The sequence below is a fragment of the Anabrus simplex genome, chromosome 1 (genome assembly GCF_040414725.1).
Source record: "Anabrus simplex isolate iqAnaSimp1 chromosome 1, ASM4041472v1, whole genome shotgun sequence".
Classification (NCBI taxonomy): Eukaryota; Metazoa; Arthropoda; class Insecta; order Orthoptera; family Tettigoniidae; genus Anabrus; species Anabrus simplex.
In genome coordinates this window covers 68,705,734-68,724,737 of record NC_090265.1, presented here as the reverse complement: position 1 = coordinate 68,724,737, position 19,004 = coordinate 68,705,734, and the positions used below count along the sequence as shown (strand labels likewise).

The following is a 19,004-nucleotide window of genomic DNA, read 5'->3' as shown; positions in this document are numbered from 1 at the left end:
AGTTTTTGATCATTCAATCTCTGTCACGAAAAGTGTGTAGATGAACATAAATTAAGTGACTTTCCTATAAACCAGCCCAATGGTCTTGTCACTAGATATCTGTAGGTTGGCAGCCTTGTGTAGCTGGTTGAGACGTCATTCGACCCGCACTATCCTGTTTGTGTAACATCTGTTACATCATTTGAGGCGTGCCATGTTGTTTGTTTAATCTGTGTGACATTGTCCAAGCCATGCCATACTGCACCCATTTACGGAACAATTACCAAATTGGGATTGTAAAAATTGTGGTGTCGATTTGGATTTTTTGTTTAAAGGTGTGCCCCCACTGCCAACATCGCTTGATGTTGAATTATGGCATCAGGAAGTGTCGATAGATTAACTCTCATCCACAATTATCGACCGTATCAAAGTATATGGCGTTGAACTGGTTCGATAGCACAACTCTCTCGACAGTACAGGTTTGCCGCATAAAGTTTGGGAACTTCCTTTATGTGATTGTCATCAGCTTCACTTCACTTCCTGTTCGCTTAACTGTGTTGCTTTGTGTGCAGTGGTTCCGTCTGTTGTGCATTCTATACGTGAACGGGTATGTTTCCTGTGGTCTTTATCGACCGTAATGAATTCTGAAATCAATCAGTACTTCTCTTCTTCTCCGTCAAGTGAGAAATTGAAACTTTCTGAGAGTGAATCAAGTGAATGTAGTGTGCCAAAAGCAAGTTTGATGGAGAATGCTGCGACTGCATCTGTAAAAGCTGAACACGTGGTTGTGGCCACCGAATATGCGGCTGCAGATGAAAATCTTCCCTAGTGTTGGGACTCCACAGCAAAAAGCTGACTTTTGCGAAAAAATGACTGGTTAATAGTGAAAAATAAAAAAACTTGGCTCTAAAATATGTCAAGAAGTAATCAATTTGGGCCCGGACAGAAACAAACAAGGTATGAATATTTCTGAGGCATGGGCAAACGTTCAGATTGGTGAAAATAAAAAAAATTAAAATGACTTCACGACGAAAAAAAGATCATGATCACAAAATTAGTTCCGTTGATAAAGCTGCCACTAACATAATAACTGCTGTAAAAGAAAGAAAGAAGGTCTCTTTTACTCAAACTTATGAACATGACAAAGAGGTAACCTCCAAAATCTTCAGAAGAGCCTATAAAATTGACAAGAAAAATGAGGCATTTAATGATTTTTGAATCTGAAATTGATCTCCAAGAAGTGAATGGTAGCAATATGGGCCAAATTTTTCATTCAACCAATGCTTGTATCAATATAGGCATATTGGAGCTGAAATGAAGAAAATAATTGAATCTAATTGTAAGATTTCTTTGCTAACTGATGAGAGCATTACTATTAGCCAATTATCATCTTTAATAATATATGTAAGGACAATGGTTCCTGATTGGACAAAATACAAGGTATTTTTCAATGTCTAATTAATGTTTTGAGTGAACTGGGATTCTCTCACAATTTTTTGAAAGAAAACCTTATTGCAGTAGCATGTGATGGAGCCGCTGTGATGTTAGGAAAAAAGAAAGGTGTAATGACTGATTGAGGAACAATAATGTCTTGTTTTGGCATTGCACAAACCATAGACTTGAACTCTCTGTTGGAGATGTAGTTACGAAGAACTTTCCATCACAGATTAATCATTTTAAGCCATTTCTTGGCAAACTTTATACATCATATCACCAGTCACCTAAAAATGCCAGAGAACAGAGAAATATTTCTGACGATCTGGACCAGCAACTGTACCACATTGGAAGAATTCTAAATACTCGTGGAGTAGGTTCAAGTTACAGAAGTGTTTCTGCAGTTTGGAAAAACTATAGATTACTCATGGCAGATTTTAAAAGAGCAAAACTGTATGAGTCTCTTCAAAAAAATTTACAAATGTTGATTTTATTCTTGATCTTGGTCTTATGAGTGATGCTCTTCAAGAGTTGTCAGAACTCGGTCTTGAACAAGCATGCGATATCTCTTTATAAGGATCATAGAGAAATATACAGGCAGATTCTTCTGTTTGAAGATAGGAAATTCAATAACGGATTTTACTATCCTGAAGCTCGAAGTACAGTTGAGAATTTGAAATTCTCTCGACAGTACAGGTTTGCTGCATAAAGTTTGGGAACTTCCTTTATGTGACTGTCATCAGCTTCACTTCCTGTTCGCTTAACTGTGTTGCTTTGTGTGCAGTGGTTCCGTCTGTTGTGCATTCTATACGTGAACTGGTATGTTTCCTGTGGTCTTTATCGACCGTAATGAATTCTGAAATCAATCAGTACTTCTCTTCTTCTGGAGAAGAAAAGTTGAGTTGCCAATGCAAAAAGCTCTCTTAATCCTAAAATGTTCTGTGACAGCTTATGACGACGGATGGAAAATCGTCTGTTAACAGAAGAAGACACACAAATACCAGAATGGACAAAAGTACTGTATCCTGGATGTTGGACAGATAATGTTCAAAAGAATGTCACTTTTGGTGAAAGTGAAGTACAAAATTTGTGTAGGCCATTAAGGATTAATGACAGCCAAATTCTAAGAGATTGGTGTGATTTTCTTGTTGAGAAGAAAATGCCAGCGTCACTACTACCGCTTGTAAACACCATCAACAGCATTCCCATTTCTCTCTCCAAGTGTGAACGTGGTTTCTCGCAAACGAACTTACTACTGACAGCAACAAGGGCTTCTCTACACCTGACAACTGTGAGTTAATTGATGTTTATCAAGTTCGTAGGTCCTCCTCTGAAAGATTTTCAACCTCTACCATATGTCAACTCCTGGTACCTGAGAGGAAGGCATCTTGTGACCGACACAAAGAGCAAAGAAAGTTCACTTGAAAATGGCAGCACCAGCATCATGGGTCCAATTTGGAAGTTACAGTAATGGTAATGCTATATCTTCATTTTTACTAACATTTTAGTTACTTGTGTGGAAGTCTGAAAGTTACGTAAAGATTATGTTAAGATGTTGTTTTTCCCTAATAGACGGAGTTAGACATTATGGTACACTATGTGTTTTAAATACAATTTTAACTAATTTACTGTAATCAGCTACCTGGTAGTATAATATGGTTATATGACACCACAGAAACTGTAGCTTGCGACTCCATATGCTATGTTTGGGTGGGTCAAATGAGTACCGGTTAACTTTTTTCCAGAAAAAAAGAAAAAGAACTGATCTAAACAAATAATATCAATTTATATTATAACTCACCACTACAGCAGGGGTAATATTTAGAGTTGAAGTCACGACGGATTAATAGACTGTGTTTTCACATAAAGCATTTCTGTAATAATCAACATTTCTTTCAACTGAAAGTATGTTGCATAGAATGCAGCAAAAATTAGTTTATCTAAATTTCATTCACCTCACAAAATCTTAAACATTACACTTCCAACATGGCATCTAGTTCCCATGTATATAAAATATATACAGCTGCCATACAATGTTTTACAATGACAGGCAAATCATTTAGTCATTTGTTCCTGACACAAAAAGATGTAGGGGTGAATCAAAGCCTATACTGTGATACCAATAGGCCACTGTGAGAATAAATACATCATAAATGCACGTATTTTCATAACAACGTCAGCATATGTAATGTGTGTGACCACAAGGATCCTGAATGTTACAGAAATGTCCAAAGATCCCAAGATGTAATGTTACAATTTAAAAAAGAAAGTAAATTATTCATATACACATATAAAGACTTGCTTGGACCAGACTTTTATTTCATTTTTATTTTTGTTAAGAAGGAAGCCATATTCTCCAGTGTCGACTTAGTTAAATGTAACTTAAAAGCTTTCCAGTCTGTCAAACACACAATTTCAATATAAATTATAACACTATAACATACCTGTAAAAATAATACACACTATTAAACAAAGAATGACATGTTTCGTTCTACAAGAACATCCTCAGATTCTATCAAATCACTTATGCGTATATATGTACAGTATTGTTTACGTAGAGTAAACTTGTCAATGACTGAGAGTTTGGTGAAAATATGAACAAGTATTAAGAAATAATGATTGTATAATTCTTTGTTTAATAGTGTGTATTTTTTCTTTTTTTTTTACAGGTATGTTACAGTGTTATAATTTATATTGAAATTGTGTGTTTGATAGACTAGAGAGCTTTTAAGTTGCATGGACTAGACTGACAATGATGAAAAGTGGTGGTGGTGCAGAATGCTTACAAGTCTTTGATAATGCCTATTATGATACTGTTGGGAGTATTTTGAGAGATACCTAACACTTTCTAAACATTTCATGTGTATTTTGTACCATTGTACCAAATAATCCTTACTTTTTAATCATTCCAGTAATTTCTTCTCTATTTGCTCACCAGAATATTGAATTCGGTCATATTATGCTCAGAGTGTGCTACTATGCATACAAATATTTTTACTAATATCCATCAGTTTCTTTCTTATCTTCCTCAGCTATCAGATGAAGATCATCCACTAACTCTTAAATAATGAATATAAAAGTAATGTAATATTCATCAGCCTTTTTTTTATACACTGGAAATAAATAATGAAGCTAAGGAAAATAAAAACACATTTTGTGGCAAGACTCCTTTTTTATGGCACTTTGGATCAATGAATAATGTACAGAAAAAACGTCATAGACAAGATTCCGAATAAATCAGTCATTTTGAAAACACATCTACTTCTGGGAAAATAAAAGTTATATACACAACTAATATTACATAATAAATTATATATACATATTCATGAAGCAACTTTGATTTTCTATATTGCTTAAAAACTGAAAATTATGAATATATCTTACATTGAGGAGTCAATGATTATCTGGGTGTGTTTTGCTTAAACAGGTATTTGTTGATAGAAAATGGGGTGAAAGTTCAGGTGAAAGCTTTTGTTCACCAGGAAATAGTGCTCATTTTGTATGAAATGTTTCATGTATTGTACAGAAAAGGAAAAGACAAAAGGACTACTATGCCATAAAAAATCTAGAAAAACAAACCACCATCATACCTGCAAAGTTGGTGAAATGTGCAAGTCCTAATACTAGTGAGGTTATACCACCTCAAATTTGTTATGAGTTTCTTAATTTATTACACATGACTATAACTAGAGCAGAACTATTTCATTTTCTCATGTATTCTGAGTCAGCACTTCATAACATGTATTTTTCTCTAGGTAAAAGCTAATGCAATTGTATAAATTTTTTCTTAAGCTATCAGCAGGCTGAATTATTTGTACTTATATCTTTTTTTCTCAACAGTAGGAATATAACTTCAACATGCTTCTGATAATTAAGAGAAGCAATTATCCTCTATTCAGTATCAAGTATGGAGAATTTTATGAAAGACCTCCTAATTAATGGATCCCAAAGATGGCAAACGACCAATAGGTAATTAGATCTCAACTTCACTGCTGTATATTTTTACCTCTTATTTTTAAACTTCACGTCAATTTCTTGATACATCTTAAATGCATGGAACTGTGAGAATATTTTATAACGGAAATATTTTTAAAAAGTTAAATAACTTGGATAACTGTGCTATGCATTATAAAATATAGTTTGTAACTAAAATGTAAAAGAACAAATAAACAACATCCGAAACAATAACTCAATTTGCATATGAATTTGGATTACAGAAATTCAAAAAATAAGATCAGTTTGTTTCAGACAGAATACAAGCTAATATGTAGAGAAATTATGGATGATCTGAATAAATGGCGCTTTCAAAATGACCGATTTAAAACTACTTTGCTTGGTCCATTTCTATCATACAAGTGAAAATACAAAATGTACAGAACTCTGAGGAATGCTACAATATAATAAGTAATGCAAATGTCAGACTGTTTGATGGAAGAATTAATTAAAAAATGACTAAATTCCCTGAAATTCCCTTCACTGGACTTTCTCTCGACTTGACGACAGAGAGCTACTACTGTACATGTTCATCCGGGCTGTACAAAATGAGTGTCAGATATACTGACATAAATGCTGAATGTCACGTTGTTAAAGCCACCACATGAAAGACTATATAAAATTTTCATATATCTGAGTTGTCGATTCAAACGCATATACAATCATAAACACTAAAAATATTTAGATACAAAAAAGGATTTTACGAGTGCACAAAATGCATAATGCACAAAAATATCTTCCACTTTCACGTAAAATAACATATCACTGCACTAAAATCAACAGTCATGTATCTCCTTAACTCTTTATTAAGCCCATCTTGGGTTTTGTTCCAGTTATTGGCAGTTCCTTTGAGTGAATCACATTTGAATTATTTTCTCCATGGGATGATCTGAAAAGAAAGATCTTACAGTTAATATTGAGAGTTACTCAAAGTTATACTCTAGTCACACACCTTCTTATGTGTAGTAGCCACTGGCATAAACAAATACTGAATTTTGAATGTCAGTTGCTCTTACAAGGAAACATCAGCAATGGTCAAGTTATTACATTACATGTTCTGAGTCTTATTGTGATAGCCGTATTGGTGTACAAGATGTAAAAAGTTTCAAACAAATTTATTAAAAACCACCAATCCAATACTACTACTTCGCTTAAGCTTTGTAAGCATCTTCAGCCACATTTAATCTAAAGCTAAGTCAAAGCCCTGAACTGGGTTCCTCATAAAAATATAATACATGCTTTAATACAAGATAAAACAGTCATAAAGATCTAGTCTGTGGAGAAAGTGATGCTTAAATGTAACTAAAATTCAACAATAAACTTGTCATAGTATGTACATGGAATGAATACTAGTGTTTGTCTAAAAAAGTACAAGTTGGTTATTTGTAGAACGAGACATAGTCATAATGATCTGACATACAATTGGATTTACAAGTTATTTGATATTAATGAAGCGTGGATTAATTAAGATATCGAAAAATAAATCTTCGAACGTTGTTGAATGAGAATCAGGTACATAGAATTACAGTAAAGTTGTTGACTTCAAGTGGTTGTGTGATAAGGTCAAAAGGCGCTTGAAGCATCAGTATAGAAGTGTTGTCTCCTTCTAGAATAATCTTTGTAATAGATTGTAGTCATGAGCTGTCTAACGTAGATTCAACAAATAGGGTGTTCAATAAAGCCTTAGATGTGGGAGAATTCGCAATGTGGCGTGTGCTGAACCCTAGTGTTGACAGAGAGGTGACTAGCCTTGTTGGCTGTTTGAGATGATCAAGTTGCTGATCGCGATGAAACTTGGAAAACACATCAAGGTACACATAAAAATTATGTTAGCATCAATTTTGGGTGTCGACATTCATTAGGGCATTAACTAAGGGGCCTAAAAGTTGCAATATTTCAAGTTCTGCGCGAACAGCGATGAATACCTGCTGGCCAATGCTTAGCCGGCACACTCTGCCTTGTGCCACACCTCTGCACCTCCTCCCCTCCTTCTGGTTCACCACCGCACGTTTCCCTTCTCACCGTGTCTGCCTGGCTGCTTAGCTGTCTAAGAGAACCGGAGCTATACTTTGCGTACTCTATCAGCCTTCTTCATATCTCTCCTTTGTAATTTCCACATTGTATTAGTCAGTTTACATTTTCTGAAATGTTTATGAAAACGTCTGCGATGATTCCTTAAGTGCAATGTCGTTGAGCATGTTAAAAGTTATTTTTCATCTTAAGCAAATCACGGAAGTTACGGTGAAGAAGGTCCGTTGAACCTTCATGAGCTGCAGCTTTACGACGCGATTGAGGGGGAGTGTTAAGCAGTCAACTGTTTTCAAATAGGTTTTAACGCTCACGGGGTGATGTCACACTGAGTGGCATAGGCGAGCCAGAACCGGGACAAAGCCAAGACAGTGCCAATTCGACGGACACTGCAGACTTACAGTATAAAACAAGAGCAGTCAACTACTGGAGGAGTGGAAAATGGAAAAATCTGAAATTTGCAACTGTGCAAAAGAAATTCCGTTGTTTGCATGGTGAGACACAGCTCTCCACCTGGAAAAAAGTAGTGGATGAAGGAGGCTCTCTCCGATACAAATTTGATCTTACTGCGATGGATTGCAATGAAAAATTTGACGCGGAGTACCGTACGTCCACCATCCATGACATCACAAACAGTGGGCAATGCAAAATGCCCGCTCTCGAGGGATCCATGGCTTTAAAGCATCCTCAGGCTGGTTGTACGACTTCAAAAACAAATTTGGAATCACATCCCAAAAAATTACTGTTGTGACAACAACGAAAAACTTGACAGGGAAACTGATGTTATAGTGGAAGCCAAAATGTTTGTGGAAAACATAAGAGAAAAATACAGTTACACAGCCCATCGCATGTTTTTAACAGTAACCAAAGCGGCTTTAATTTGGAAATGTACACTGGCAGAACGTTAGCGCGCCGAGGAGAGAAGTTGATTAACACGGTGGTCCCATCAATTCCCTCTACTATGCACAGTTACACAATTATGCCTACCGTATCAGCAGAAGGTGAGCTACTCTCCCCGTTGCTAATAGTTTTAAAGGAAAGAAATGGTGATTTTGGTTCCCTTGTTAAGAAAAGTATATTTTCACATGAAAATATTTATGTCGTGTGCACCACGTCTGGAAAGATGGGCAAAGCAGAAGTTCACAGCTGGTGTAATGACATCTTGCAACCAAGTTTACCCGATGGACGTGTTGTATGTTGGGTATTCAGCCCGAAGGCTGGTTTGATCCTCTACAGCTCCACAAACAGCTGTCATAGATAGCCTAGGTGTCACTGAAGATGCATACTAGGGAAGTGAGGTAGTTTCCTGTTGCTTTCCTCACTGAGCCAGAAGTTGCTATTGCATATCAGTCTGCCAAGCCCACTGGAATGCATGCACCAACCGACCCTATCAGCGATATTTTCACACCATTCATAACAGGGACTGGCTGCATACGGAATGGCATTACTGGCATCGCTCATACCTCAGTCACTTCCATATTGTCAAAGCCAAGGATGAGACTGAGACAGGTCAATGAAAGTAACAAATTTATTCTCGGCCATACCAGAAGACATAGTGCACTGTAAACACTACATTCTGCCGGCAAAGGCATACCCGATGGACAAAACATTTTATTGTTAGATTCTGTCTCTGGCCACAATGCGCTTGTTCATGGCACGGAAGTAGAAGTTATGGCGATTCCAGCCGGCGCTACAGCAATTTGTCAGTCATTTGACGTGTATGGGTTTCGGATTTGGAAAACGTATACAAGATGAATGTATTCCGGGCTGCGACTTATGAATACCGGTATCGTGCTGCACCACCGTAACACCATCTTAAAGTTGCAATCACTGTTACATTTCCAGCTGACACCCCCTCCCCATGGCACTACAGCCCTTGAAGGGCCTTCGCCTACCAAGCAACCGCTGCTCAGACAAAAGGCCTGCAGATTACGAGGTGTTGTGTGGTCAACACGACGAATACTCTCGGCTGTTATTCTTGGCTTTCTAGACCGGGGCCACTATCTCACCGTCAGATAGCTCCTCAATTGTAATCACGTAGGCTGAGTGGACCTCGAGTTAGCCCTCAGGTTCAGGTAAAATCCCTGACCTGGCCGGGAATCGAACCCGAGACCTCCGGGTAAGAGGCAGGCACGCTACCCCTAGATCATGGGGCCAGCTGACATCTCCTCGATTCAAAAACATGTGGAAGCACTTGTGGTACCGCAGTGGATACCTTGATGATCATCCTGGACAATCTGAACACCCGAGGAACACCACTATTGTAAAGCATACGTCCCGTAATAAAAGTATGGTGCCTGTTGTTAACTGTGCTTTGTTTCAGTTACTTTTTCATTATTTTTTAATGTTTCAAATAGACCAAAGATTGTTTTTGTTTACTATCAGTTATTGACGGGGAGTGTGCCCGATGTAATGTATACAGAGTCATTTATTGTGTTGCCTTGTAATTGTTTGTTGTTGTACCAGTTCGTAATGTAGCCATTAAAATTTTTGCGTATGTAACTGCCATTGTAGCCAGAAGACTGTAGCGTGATAACTTTAATATTGGTACTTGTTGATTATATAGACCTTCGTTAGTTATATCGCAAAAGTACTGGTAAAGTAAGACTACAGGTCTGCCTGTGATTACCGTATATCTACTGCATATATAAATGCACATCTTTTTTATTTTTCAAGGCTTTTTCTATTACGTCAAACTTTACTACATTCCATGTCATACTCATATCCAAGTTGCCTATGCATTAAATTGATTTATATTCGACAACCATTGCTGCAATTGAAAGGTGTTGTGTCTGTCACTGCAAAACATAAATAAATAACTCAGTACAAAAAAACATTCTACCTATAGGCCTAATCCTTATACCAGAGTACACAATACAGAAAATACCAGTAGTTTCAAACTCAAAGTTTATAATTGTTGTTGTTGTCATTGTCTGTGATTTTGTTTCATTTATGACACAACTGATAGTGTACACAAAATGGGTGGGGGGAAGGGGACATAAAAAGAAGATCTGGACCTGTAACCAGGTTTTGATATCCCGAGGTACTGAATCTCATTACATTCATTGAGATCCTCTACCCGGGCACGTAATTTCTTTATATAAAAAGATATTTAACGTTGTTTAAAGTTGGGTGATTTAGTTAGTGGTGGGTGATTTAGTTAGTGGTGGGTGATTTAATTTAATTAATTCCATATGTATGTCCACTCTAAAAGACACTACGGACAGCTTTAAGGCGCTTTAGAAGTAAATAATAATTTAAGCGTAGGTCGGACGCGGTACCCCATCCCATGTTTGACCACGCCCGGTGGTGCTGAACTCGGGGTTGTACCCACAAATGTGGCAACCCACCGGAATTAGCAGGAATGAAAATATAACATTTGAATAAAATATGGGTATATTAGTTATTATCATTATGTGTGAAACGGAACGTTATTTATAGGATTTCAATAATTTTAGTACAAAAAGAAGCAAAGTATAGCACCGGTCCCATTCAACAGCTAAGCAGCCGGCAAGCGCGGGGAGATGGGAAACGTGGGGCGTCAAATCAGTTAGAGTGGGGAGGGGAGGAGGTGCAGAGGTGTGTCTCCAGGCAGGAAGTGTGCCGGCTTAGCATTGGCCAGCAGGTATTCATCGCCAATTGCGTGGAACTTGAAATGTTGCAACTTTTAGGCCCCTTAATTAACGTCCTAATGAATCTCGGCACACAAAACTGATGCTGACAACTTTTGTACGTGTACCTCAATGTGTTTTCCAAGTTTCATCGCGATCAGCGACTTAACAATTGCCGATGTTCCCTTCTTAGAAACGAAATGCTTCCAAGACATGAAACTTGGATATCTTATTACCATTCAAGGATGTCAGTCTCTCTCTCTCTCTCTCTCTCTCTCTCTCTCTCGTGTGTGTGTGTGTTCTGGTCGCTCCACTAGCTTGTGGTCCCTGCAGCCCGACCATTTTCAGAGTCTACTGGCAGTTACTACCTGCATGAAACAAATCTTTTATATTCTCAAAACCCTTTCACAAATAAGCACGGAATGCAGATATGTATGTATACCAAAAAAACCTGTTCCTATTCGTAGTGATTGGAAATAGAGGCGTGGCGATAAGTTTATCTGAGCTCCAATATAAACACAAGAGTGGTTTCTTGACTTGCCCTCTTATTTATCCATAAGCCTATAAATATCTTAATTTCCCCAACAGACATGTCTCTCCATTTCAAATTTTTTGGAGATGTAGCCGTTCGCGGATTTTGTCTATAGTACTTGTTAGTTTCACCAGCTAACCTTTGAAACCATTCGCCAGTCATGAACAGAGCAGCAACATGGTACAACATTCAAAGTTTCCGCAACCTGGCATTTAACCCCTGTATTAACACTGAAGTTTTCAATTTGAGAAGCTGTGTCCTGAGCGGATTTAAAAAATGGTTCAGAACGACGATATACAAATATATCAATGCCATTTACAATTTCATCGTCATCACTACACTCAGAAATATTTACACTCGTACCGGGAATGGGCTGAGCACCTGTTGTTGCGTTTCATGGGTTTCTTCTCTCTTCATACTTACTATTGTCATCACTACTAGTAATAAAATCATTCAGAGATTCACAATCTAACTCTGCACTAAACTCAGAATCACTATCCGTTAATATTTAATGTAATTCTTGATCGAGCGATTCATAAACATTTCAAATGGGCAGTAGCGGTAATTAGGGGGAGAAAAATAAATTTTTATTCCATTTTAGCCAGCCGACTATTTCTAAGTTTCAATAGACTGAAGAATCGAAGAGTTATTTAAAAAATTGCCAGAAACTAAAATTACGAAATTTACACTCGTAAATCCACATTGTTTTTCAGCTAATTCCTTCCTTTCACTATCATCATCATCATCATCATCATCATCATCATCATCATCAATGTCCCACTCCAGTCGCCTGGGTGTGGTTTAACTCCTTCCTTTAATTTCTTTAATTATTAAGACAAACTTACTGGAAATACTCAGAAAATATAGTTCGTTGCAGCTAACCGCTCACCCTCTTGAACCATGCCAAACTTCTATTTAATTGCATGTGTAGGCCTAATTATTTATTGTCGCTTTGGTAAAAGTTCTATTGTATTGTACCTTTAAGTCTCTATCGAAATTCGCCCAGAGAGCATTAAAACACTTACCATTTTGTACCTATATTTTTTCCAATTTTTATGTCCTCCCCCCCCACTTCTATAGCCCTTAAACCCAGGTACTTTGTGCTATCTAGACATTTTTTACCCCCCCCCCACTTCTAACTCCCAATCGCCACCACTGCGAATGGGCATCGCCATCTTTACCAATCAGTTACTCAAACCGCATGGATTAAAATTCTTATATAGCAAAACAGTGCCGGTAATAAGAAAAAAAATTTATATTCTCTGATAGCTTCAACATCATTCACCTTCAAATAACAATACTGCTGACGCTATCTACCGTCTGCAGAGAGAATTATCACATTCTGAACTGAACCGTACGCAATATCGAGAAAAGATGATAGCGGACCCTTCGTAGAGTCAGCTGCCCATTGGCATAACTCGATGGCGGGGCTGAATGTGTTAATTAAAACAAGAGTGCATATTCTTCAGCAACAGGAAGACATACCACGCAAAAATGAGCAACTAATTTTACCTAATCTTATTGGCTTTTTTCGCATCAAGCTAGACAATTCTTTCAAACTTTTAAAAACAATTTTTTATTTACACAATTTCTCTTTTTTCATCATTTTATCTGTCACTGTATTTTAATTTTGTTTTAAAGGCATTGTACACTTGTCAGTATTTTTTTAATATTAACCCAATACTTTGTTTACTTTTATACTGGAAGGAAGAGATCAAATTAAGATCAGCAATAATGCAAAAAATATGGAACTGCAAAGGGCCACAGTAAGCAAGGATGAGTACGTCATGACAAACCGCTGACGGGGGATCTGGGGAACAATATAGGGCTGGACAAAAATGTAATCATGCACATGTGAAGTGACTGTTCCAACAATGAAGGGTACTACAGCTAGTATTTGAATACAACTGATACAGATTAATAACGGGATATGAAAGTATTTATTGTGTTCCATGTTCTGAGCTGGTAATCTTTAAATCACTATAAATATGATTTATTATTAAACAGTATCCTTACTCAATACAATATGGTATAATGTGAATTTAAAAAAAAATTAAATTTCATATTTGACATTATATGTATCATATTTAAAAAAATTTAAAACTGAAGCAAGATTGATGTGAATGTTAAAATGTTCTTATTAAGAAAAAGTTCAAACTCTTAAAAGGTAATGTTAAAATCTTCAGTGTGCACTGTTATCCACTTGTCGTAATATCCTCCTGATTTTTCATACAATATACTTTTTGTGTTTCTTTGGCATTTAATTAACTTTAATTTTCTAATTACAGCAATAATACCACTGAGAAATATGCAATTATGGTAATCCTTATTGGCAACAAACGAAATCATGAAACATCAATTAATAATAAGATTCCGCCTAGTCTAATTAGCACACTTTTAACTAATGAAACTCCTGGTGTACAAAGCTGTTGTCATTTCCACGCTGCTGTATGGCTGTGAAACTTGGACACTCTATCGCCGTGATATCAAAAAACTTGAGCGCTTCCACCAACAGAAATATGAGATTCATCTTGAATATTAAGTGGGAGGTAGTGATGGGTCGAACTAGCTCTTTCGAGGGAGCTAGCTCATTTGCTCCTGCTCCCAGCTGAGAGTCGTTCAAAAGAGTCGACTCATGGAAGCGGAAAGGTTGGAGCGAGCCAAGGAAGTCGGCGCTCTCCGCCTCCAGGTTCGTTCGTTCATTCATTCTTCTGGTTTAGGGCAGATGGCTCTGTATGACTTCCGTTCGCTCTTCATGACTTCTGGCCGCTCTTTATGACTTTCGGGAACGAACGAGATAGCGCAAATAGTTTACATTTCCCACAACAGATAGCAACACAATATCCAATTTGGCACGCTACTTTTGGAATAAAACAGATGAACAACTAAATTATGCACTGCTGGCAACATTGACAATTAATCCAATGATACAGCTTTATATATATAGTAACGAGGAAATATATCACAAGTATACAGTATTAATGGATGACATCCATGTTTGATGACATCTAATATTACTTTGACTAAGTTCCATTCTTCTTAAATGATATGTTTCAGGCTGAATGCACCGTGCGAGACGTATATTCGAGATATTGGCACTACTTACACGTTAATAAATTATTATTAAAATGTAATGCCATGTAAGTTACTGTGATAGATATGAAGGCATGAGTTATTTATTAATTAGAGCCCAAAATAGTGTTATTTTACATTTTATAGACTACTCATGACTCCAGTTTTTATTTGAAGGAACGAAGTAGCGCGAGATAGTTCACGTTTCTCACAACAGATGGCAACACAATATCCAGTTTGGCACACTACTCTTGGAATAAAACAAATGAATAATTAATATAAACATTATTGGCAACATAGGCAAATAATCCAATGATAAAGCTTTATATACAATAACGAAGAAACGTATCATAAATATACAGTATTAATGGATGACATATAATATTACTTTACCTAAGTTCCATTCTTCTTAAAATGATGTCTTTCAAGATTACATGCACCGGACGAGATGTATGTTCCGAGTAGTGGCACTACTGCCATTCGGTCGCATTAATCTACTGGAATTTCCTGTTCACGTAGTTCACATTTCCCTCAACAGATGTCATCAGAATATTCTTGGTTTCGACTGGTGATACAGAAAGTTTTTCGTTTCACTCTGCACGTTGGAACAACAGATTCTTTCATTCAATAGTGCAGTGTAGGAAACATACTGATTAAATGTGATCATTAACGAAAATAATGGAAAATACTATCAGCACAAAAGTAGCCTACACATAACCACGTATAGCATCTATTACTACGTTCTGTAATTTTTTTTTCTTTTTTCGCGTACAGTATGTTACACACTGTTCCAATATTTTTTCAAGAACGAGTACACCGCAGGAGACGTATATGTTTGACATACAGTATTGACACTCCTTACACGATTAAACTACTACTTCTTCTACCGTTTTTCCCACACCTGTGGGGTCGTGGGTGTGAACTGCTTCGCACATGTGGAGTTGGCCCTATTTTACGGCCGGAGTCCTTCCTGACGCAAACCCTATGTGGAGGGATGTAATCACTATTGCGTGTTTCTGTGGTGATTGGCAGTGTGGTGTGTTGTCTGAATATGAAGAAGAGAGTGTTGGGAAAAACACAAACACCCAGTTCCCGAGCCAGAAGGATAATCAGAAGAGATTAAAATCTCCGACTTTGCCAGGAATCGAATCCGGGACCCTCTGCACTGAAGGCCTCAACGCTGACCATCCAGCTAAGGGGTCAGACTCCTTACAGGACTACACGTTAATAAATAATTAATTCAAAATATACTGCGGTATATACTTTGGTATGAGTTATTTAGCCTATATTTTAAAGTCAAAACTAGCGTTATTTTATATTTTCCTTAATTCGATTTAAAACTATGATCATCATCATCAGTTTTCCACTCCAGTTGCCCGGGTGTGGTTTACGAGCACTCTCCACTTCTGTCTGTCCATGTACCACTCTTCCCTCAAGACGACATCCCAGCTGATTCCTCTTGTTCCTATGTCCTCTTTCACTTGGTCCAGCCACCTCTTCCTAGGTCTTCCTACCGGTCGTTTTCCGGCCACGACTGTGTGTAGCCATCGTTTTGCTGTCCTTCCATCGTCCATTTGTTTGACATGGCCAAACCATTTCAAACGGGCCCTTGTCACTTTTTCATTCAGGGATGGGTACACACCAGCTTGCTCCCTTATCCTTTCATTCCTTACCCTGTCCCTTTTTGTCTTCTGTACCATAGTTTGTAGGAACTTCATTTCTGCGGCTTGTAGTTTGCTGTCCACTTGTTGGGTTGTTGTGCAGGTTTCTAGGCCATATGTTATTATGGGGGTGAAGTATGATTGGAATAGAATCTGCTTTGATCTTAAGGGAACTTGTTCGTTCCAGAGGAGGTTCCGAACTTGATGGTAAAACTGAGCTGATTTTTGAATGCGGTTGTTAATCTCATGCTGTATTCTGTTATCACTTGAAATGATGCACCCAAGATATTTATATTGGTCTACTGTTTCCAGTTGTGTACCTTCCAGCATTATTTTTCCTTTCTTCTTCTGCCTGTTGACAGACATAGTAACAGTTTTCGATTTATTTATTGTTAATCCGTGTGCTTTCAAATGTTCATTCCAGGTGTTCAGCCTCTCTTGGACCAAATGATGTTGGCAATATGTTGATTCATAGCTATGACCGCATTTAAGAAATAGAGAGTATTTCTTAATTATTTAGACAGAATAATACTATGCCCTTTCTATTTGCCGGATGGTATATTCAGTATTCTGGATAGTGACTATTGTTCGTGCTTAGTTTAAGATAGTTAACTCGAACTTGGTGTCGCTCATTTGCTCTTAACCTACTGGATCTACAGTACATCCTTCATAGATTATGAGTGACTGGTAAGTATTGCTCAATATGTTTACTTCATTTTCTTGTTTCGTTAGGTAGCAGGCTGCCAGAACTATGGCACAAATAACATACATGGTCTACAGACCACAACCACTGGCGCACTGAGTGCGGGAAGAGGCTAGTCTGGGTAGTCTATAAGAAAGAAAGCGGCATCTGTATGTCACGTGATTATCTGAAGCATGGTATTGGCTAGAAATAAACGAGAGTCGATGTGACGAGCTAGCTCTTTCGTGGAGTTGCAGTTGATAAAAGAGTCGGCTCGTACTAGCTCTCAAGGAGCAAGGAGGGAGCTAGCTTTTACAGGAGTCGACTCTCAATGAGAGAGCTAGCTCTCTCCAATGAGTCGTTCAAAAGAGTCAGTTCGTTCATGAACGACCCATCACTAGTGGGAGGACTATGTGACCAACACGGCAGTTCTCAACAAAGTGCAGCTAAATAACACTGAGGCAACTATCATCGCTCATCAACTGAGATGGTTAGGCCATGTTCACTGCATGGGTGATACCAGGCTTTCCCGCCAAATTCTTTATGGTGAACTTTGCTCCGGCAGTAGACCTCATGGAGTCCTCCTCTCTTAAGCATTTTAAGCACCAGCTGAAACACATGTTATTTTTCAAATTTTTTTTTTTTTGTTATTTGCTTTACGTCGCACCGACACAGATGAGTCTTATGGCGACGATGGGAGAGTAAAAGCCTAGGAATTGGAAGGAAGCGGCCATGGCCTTAATTAAGGTACAGCCCCAGCATTTGCCTGGTGTGAAAATGGGAAACCACGGAAAACCATCTTCAGGGCTGCCGACAGTGGGGCTCGAACCCACTATCTCCCGATTACTGGATACTGGCCGCACTTAAGTGACTGCAGCTATCGAGCTTGGTAAACACATAATGAAGACAACTGGTATAGATATACAGACATGGGAAGAATGTGCTGTGGACCGCTTACTGTGGCGGAACACTACATCCATCACTGTCAATTTGTTTGAAAGAGAACGCCGCAGACACCAAGCAAGAAAACTCCGTCAACTACAACCCCGCCCTCCTCCATCCATTCACTGTGATTTGTGTGGGCGTATGTTTTATGCCAGGATTGGTCTGTTTAGTCATCGTAACCACATCCATAAACTGAGTTGAACTGGTCAATGTATGCAGGAAGAAGTTATATATACAAGGATTGAGTTACAGACGACGGCGATACTTTTTCTTAATAAGAACATTTTAATATTCACATCATCATTCTTGCTTCAGTTTTAAATGTTTCTAACTATGATACGTATATGTCAATTTTTAGCATGTACTGAATAAAGAGCATACTGTTTAACAAAAAAATCACTGTTATAGTGATTTCTTACCTGAATAAACAATCAAAGACTGACAGACTTCAGAAAATTGAAAGGAGGATTGGAAAAACCTGCATCAACAAAAAATACCAGAAAGATGGACAGTGGCGGTTAATACCTAACAAAGTCATGTACAATGAGCTAGAACCCATTACAGATACTATGCGTAAGAGGAGACTGGGATTCTTTGGACATATCATGAGGATGCAGGATTCGAGACTTCTGAAACAACTAGTACAACACAATCTCGTCTCAAAAAATACCTTAACAGGATGTAAATGGATCAGAGAAGTAAGAGAGGATCTGAAGGAAATAGGCCTTACAACAGAAGACACCACAAATAAAATAAAATTGAATACAAAACTCAAGAATACAAACCTCCGCTTTACCCTTACACAAAACAAACCAACAACACGCATATTTTCAACTGAGGAAAGGGCACGAAGATCGGAGCGTCTGAAGAAGTACTGGGAGGACCGCAAAGCCTGAACAATTCCTTCAGAGAGATCTGAACAACGGACTGACTAAAGTGATCCTATGTAGTCATAAAAGAAGAAGAAGAAGTGATTTACAGATTATTAGTTTAGCTGTCAATACAGAAACATGAAATTTATATTTTGTGGTTCTGTGCCTGTATGCTTGCCCCAAATGATCTCAGTC

At 37.8% G+C, this 19,004-nt stretch overlaps 1 protein-coding gene across 1 annotated transcript in view; it reads right to left on the bottom strand.

Annotated features, from left to right (window-relative positions):
• Positions 1–4,090: 4,090 nt before the first annotated feature.
• LOC136861303 (uncharacterized) overlaps positions 4,091–19,004 on the bottom strand; it is a 116,008-nt gene continuing 101,094 nt past the window's right edge. The window contains exon 9 of the mRNA XM_067138813.2: positions 4,091–6,295. Within this exon, the coding sequence (XP_066994914.2) occupies positions 6,202–6,295 (94 nt within the window). The 3' untranslated portion in view covers positions 4,091–6,201. The remainder of the gene's footprint in view (positions 6,296–19,004) is intronic.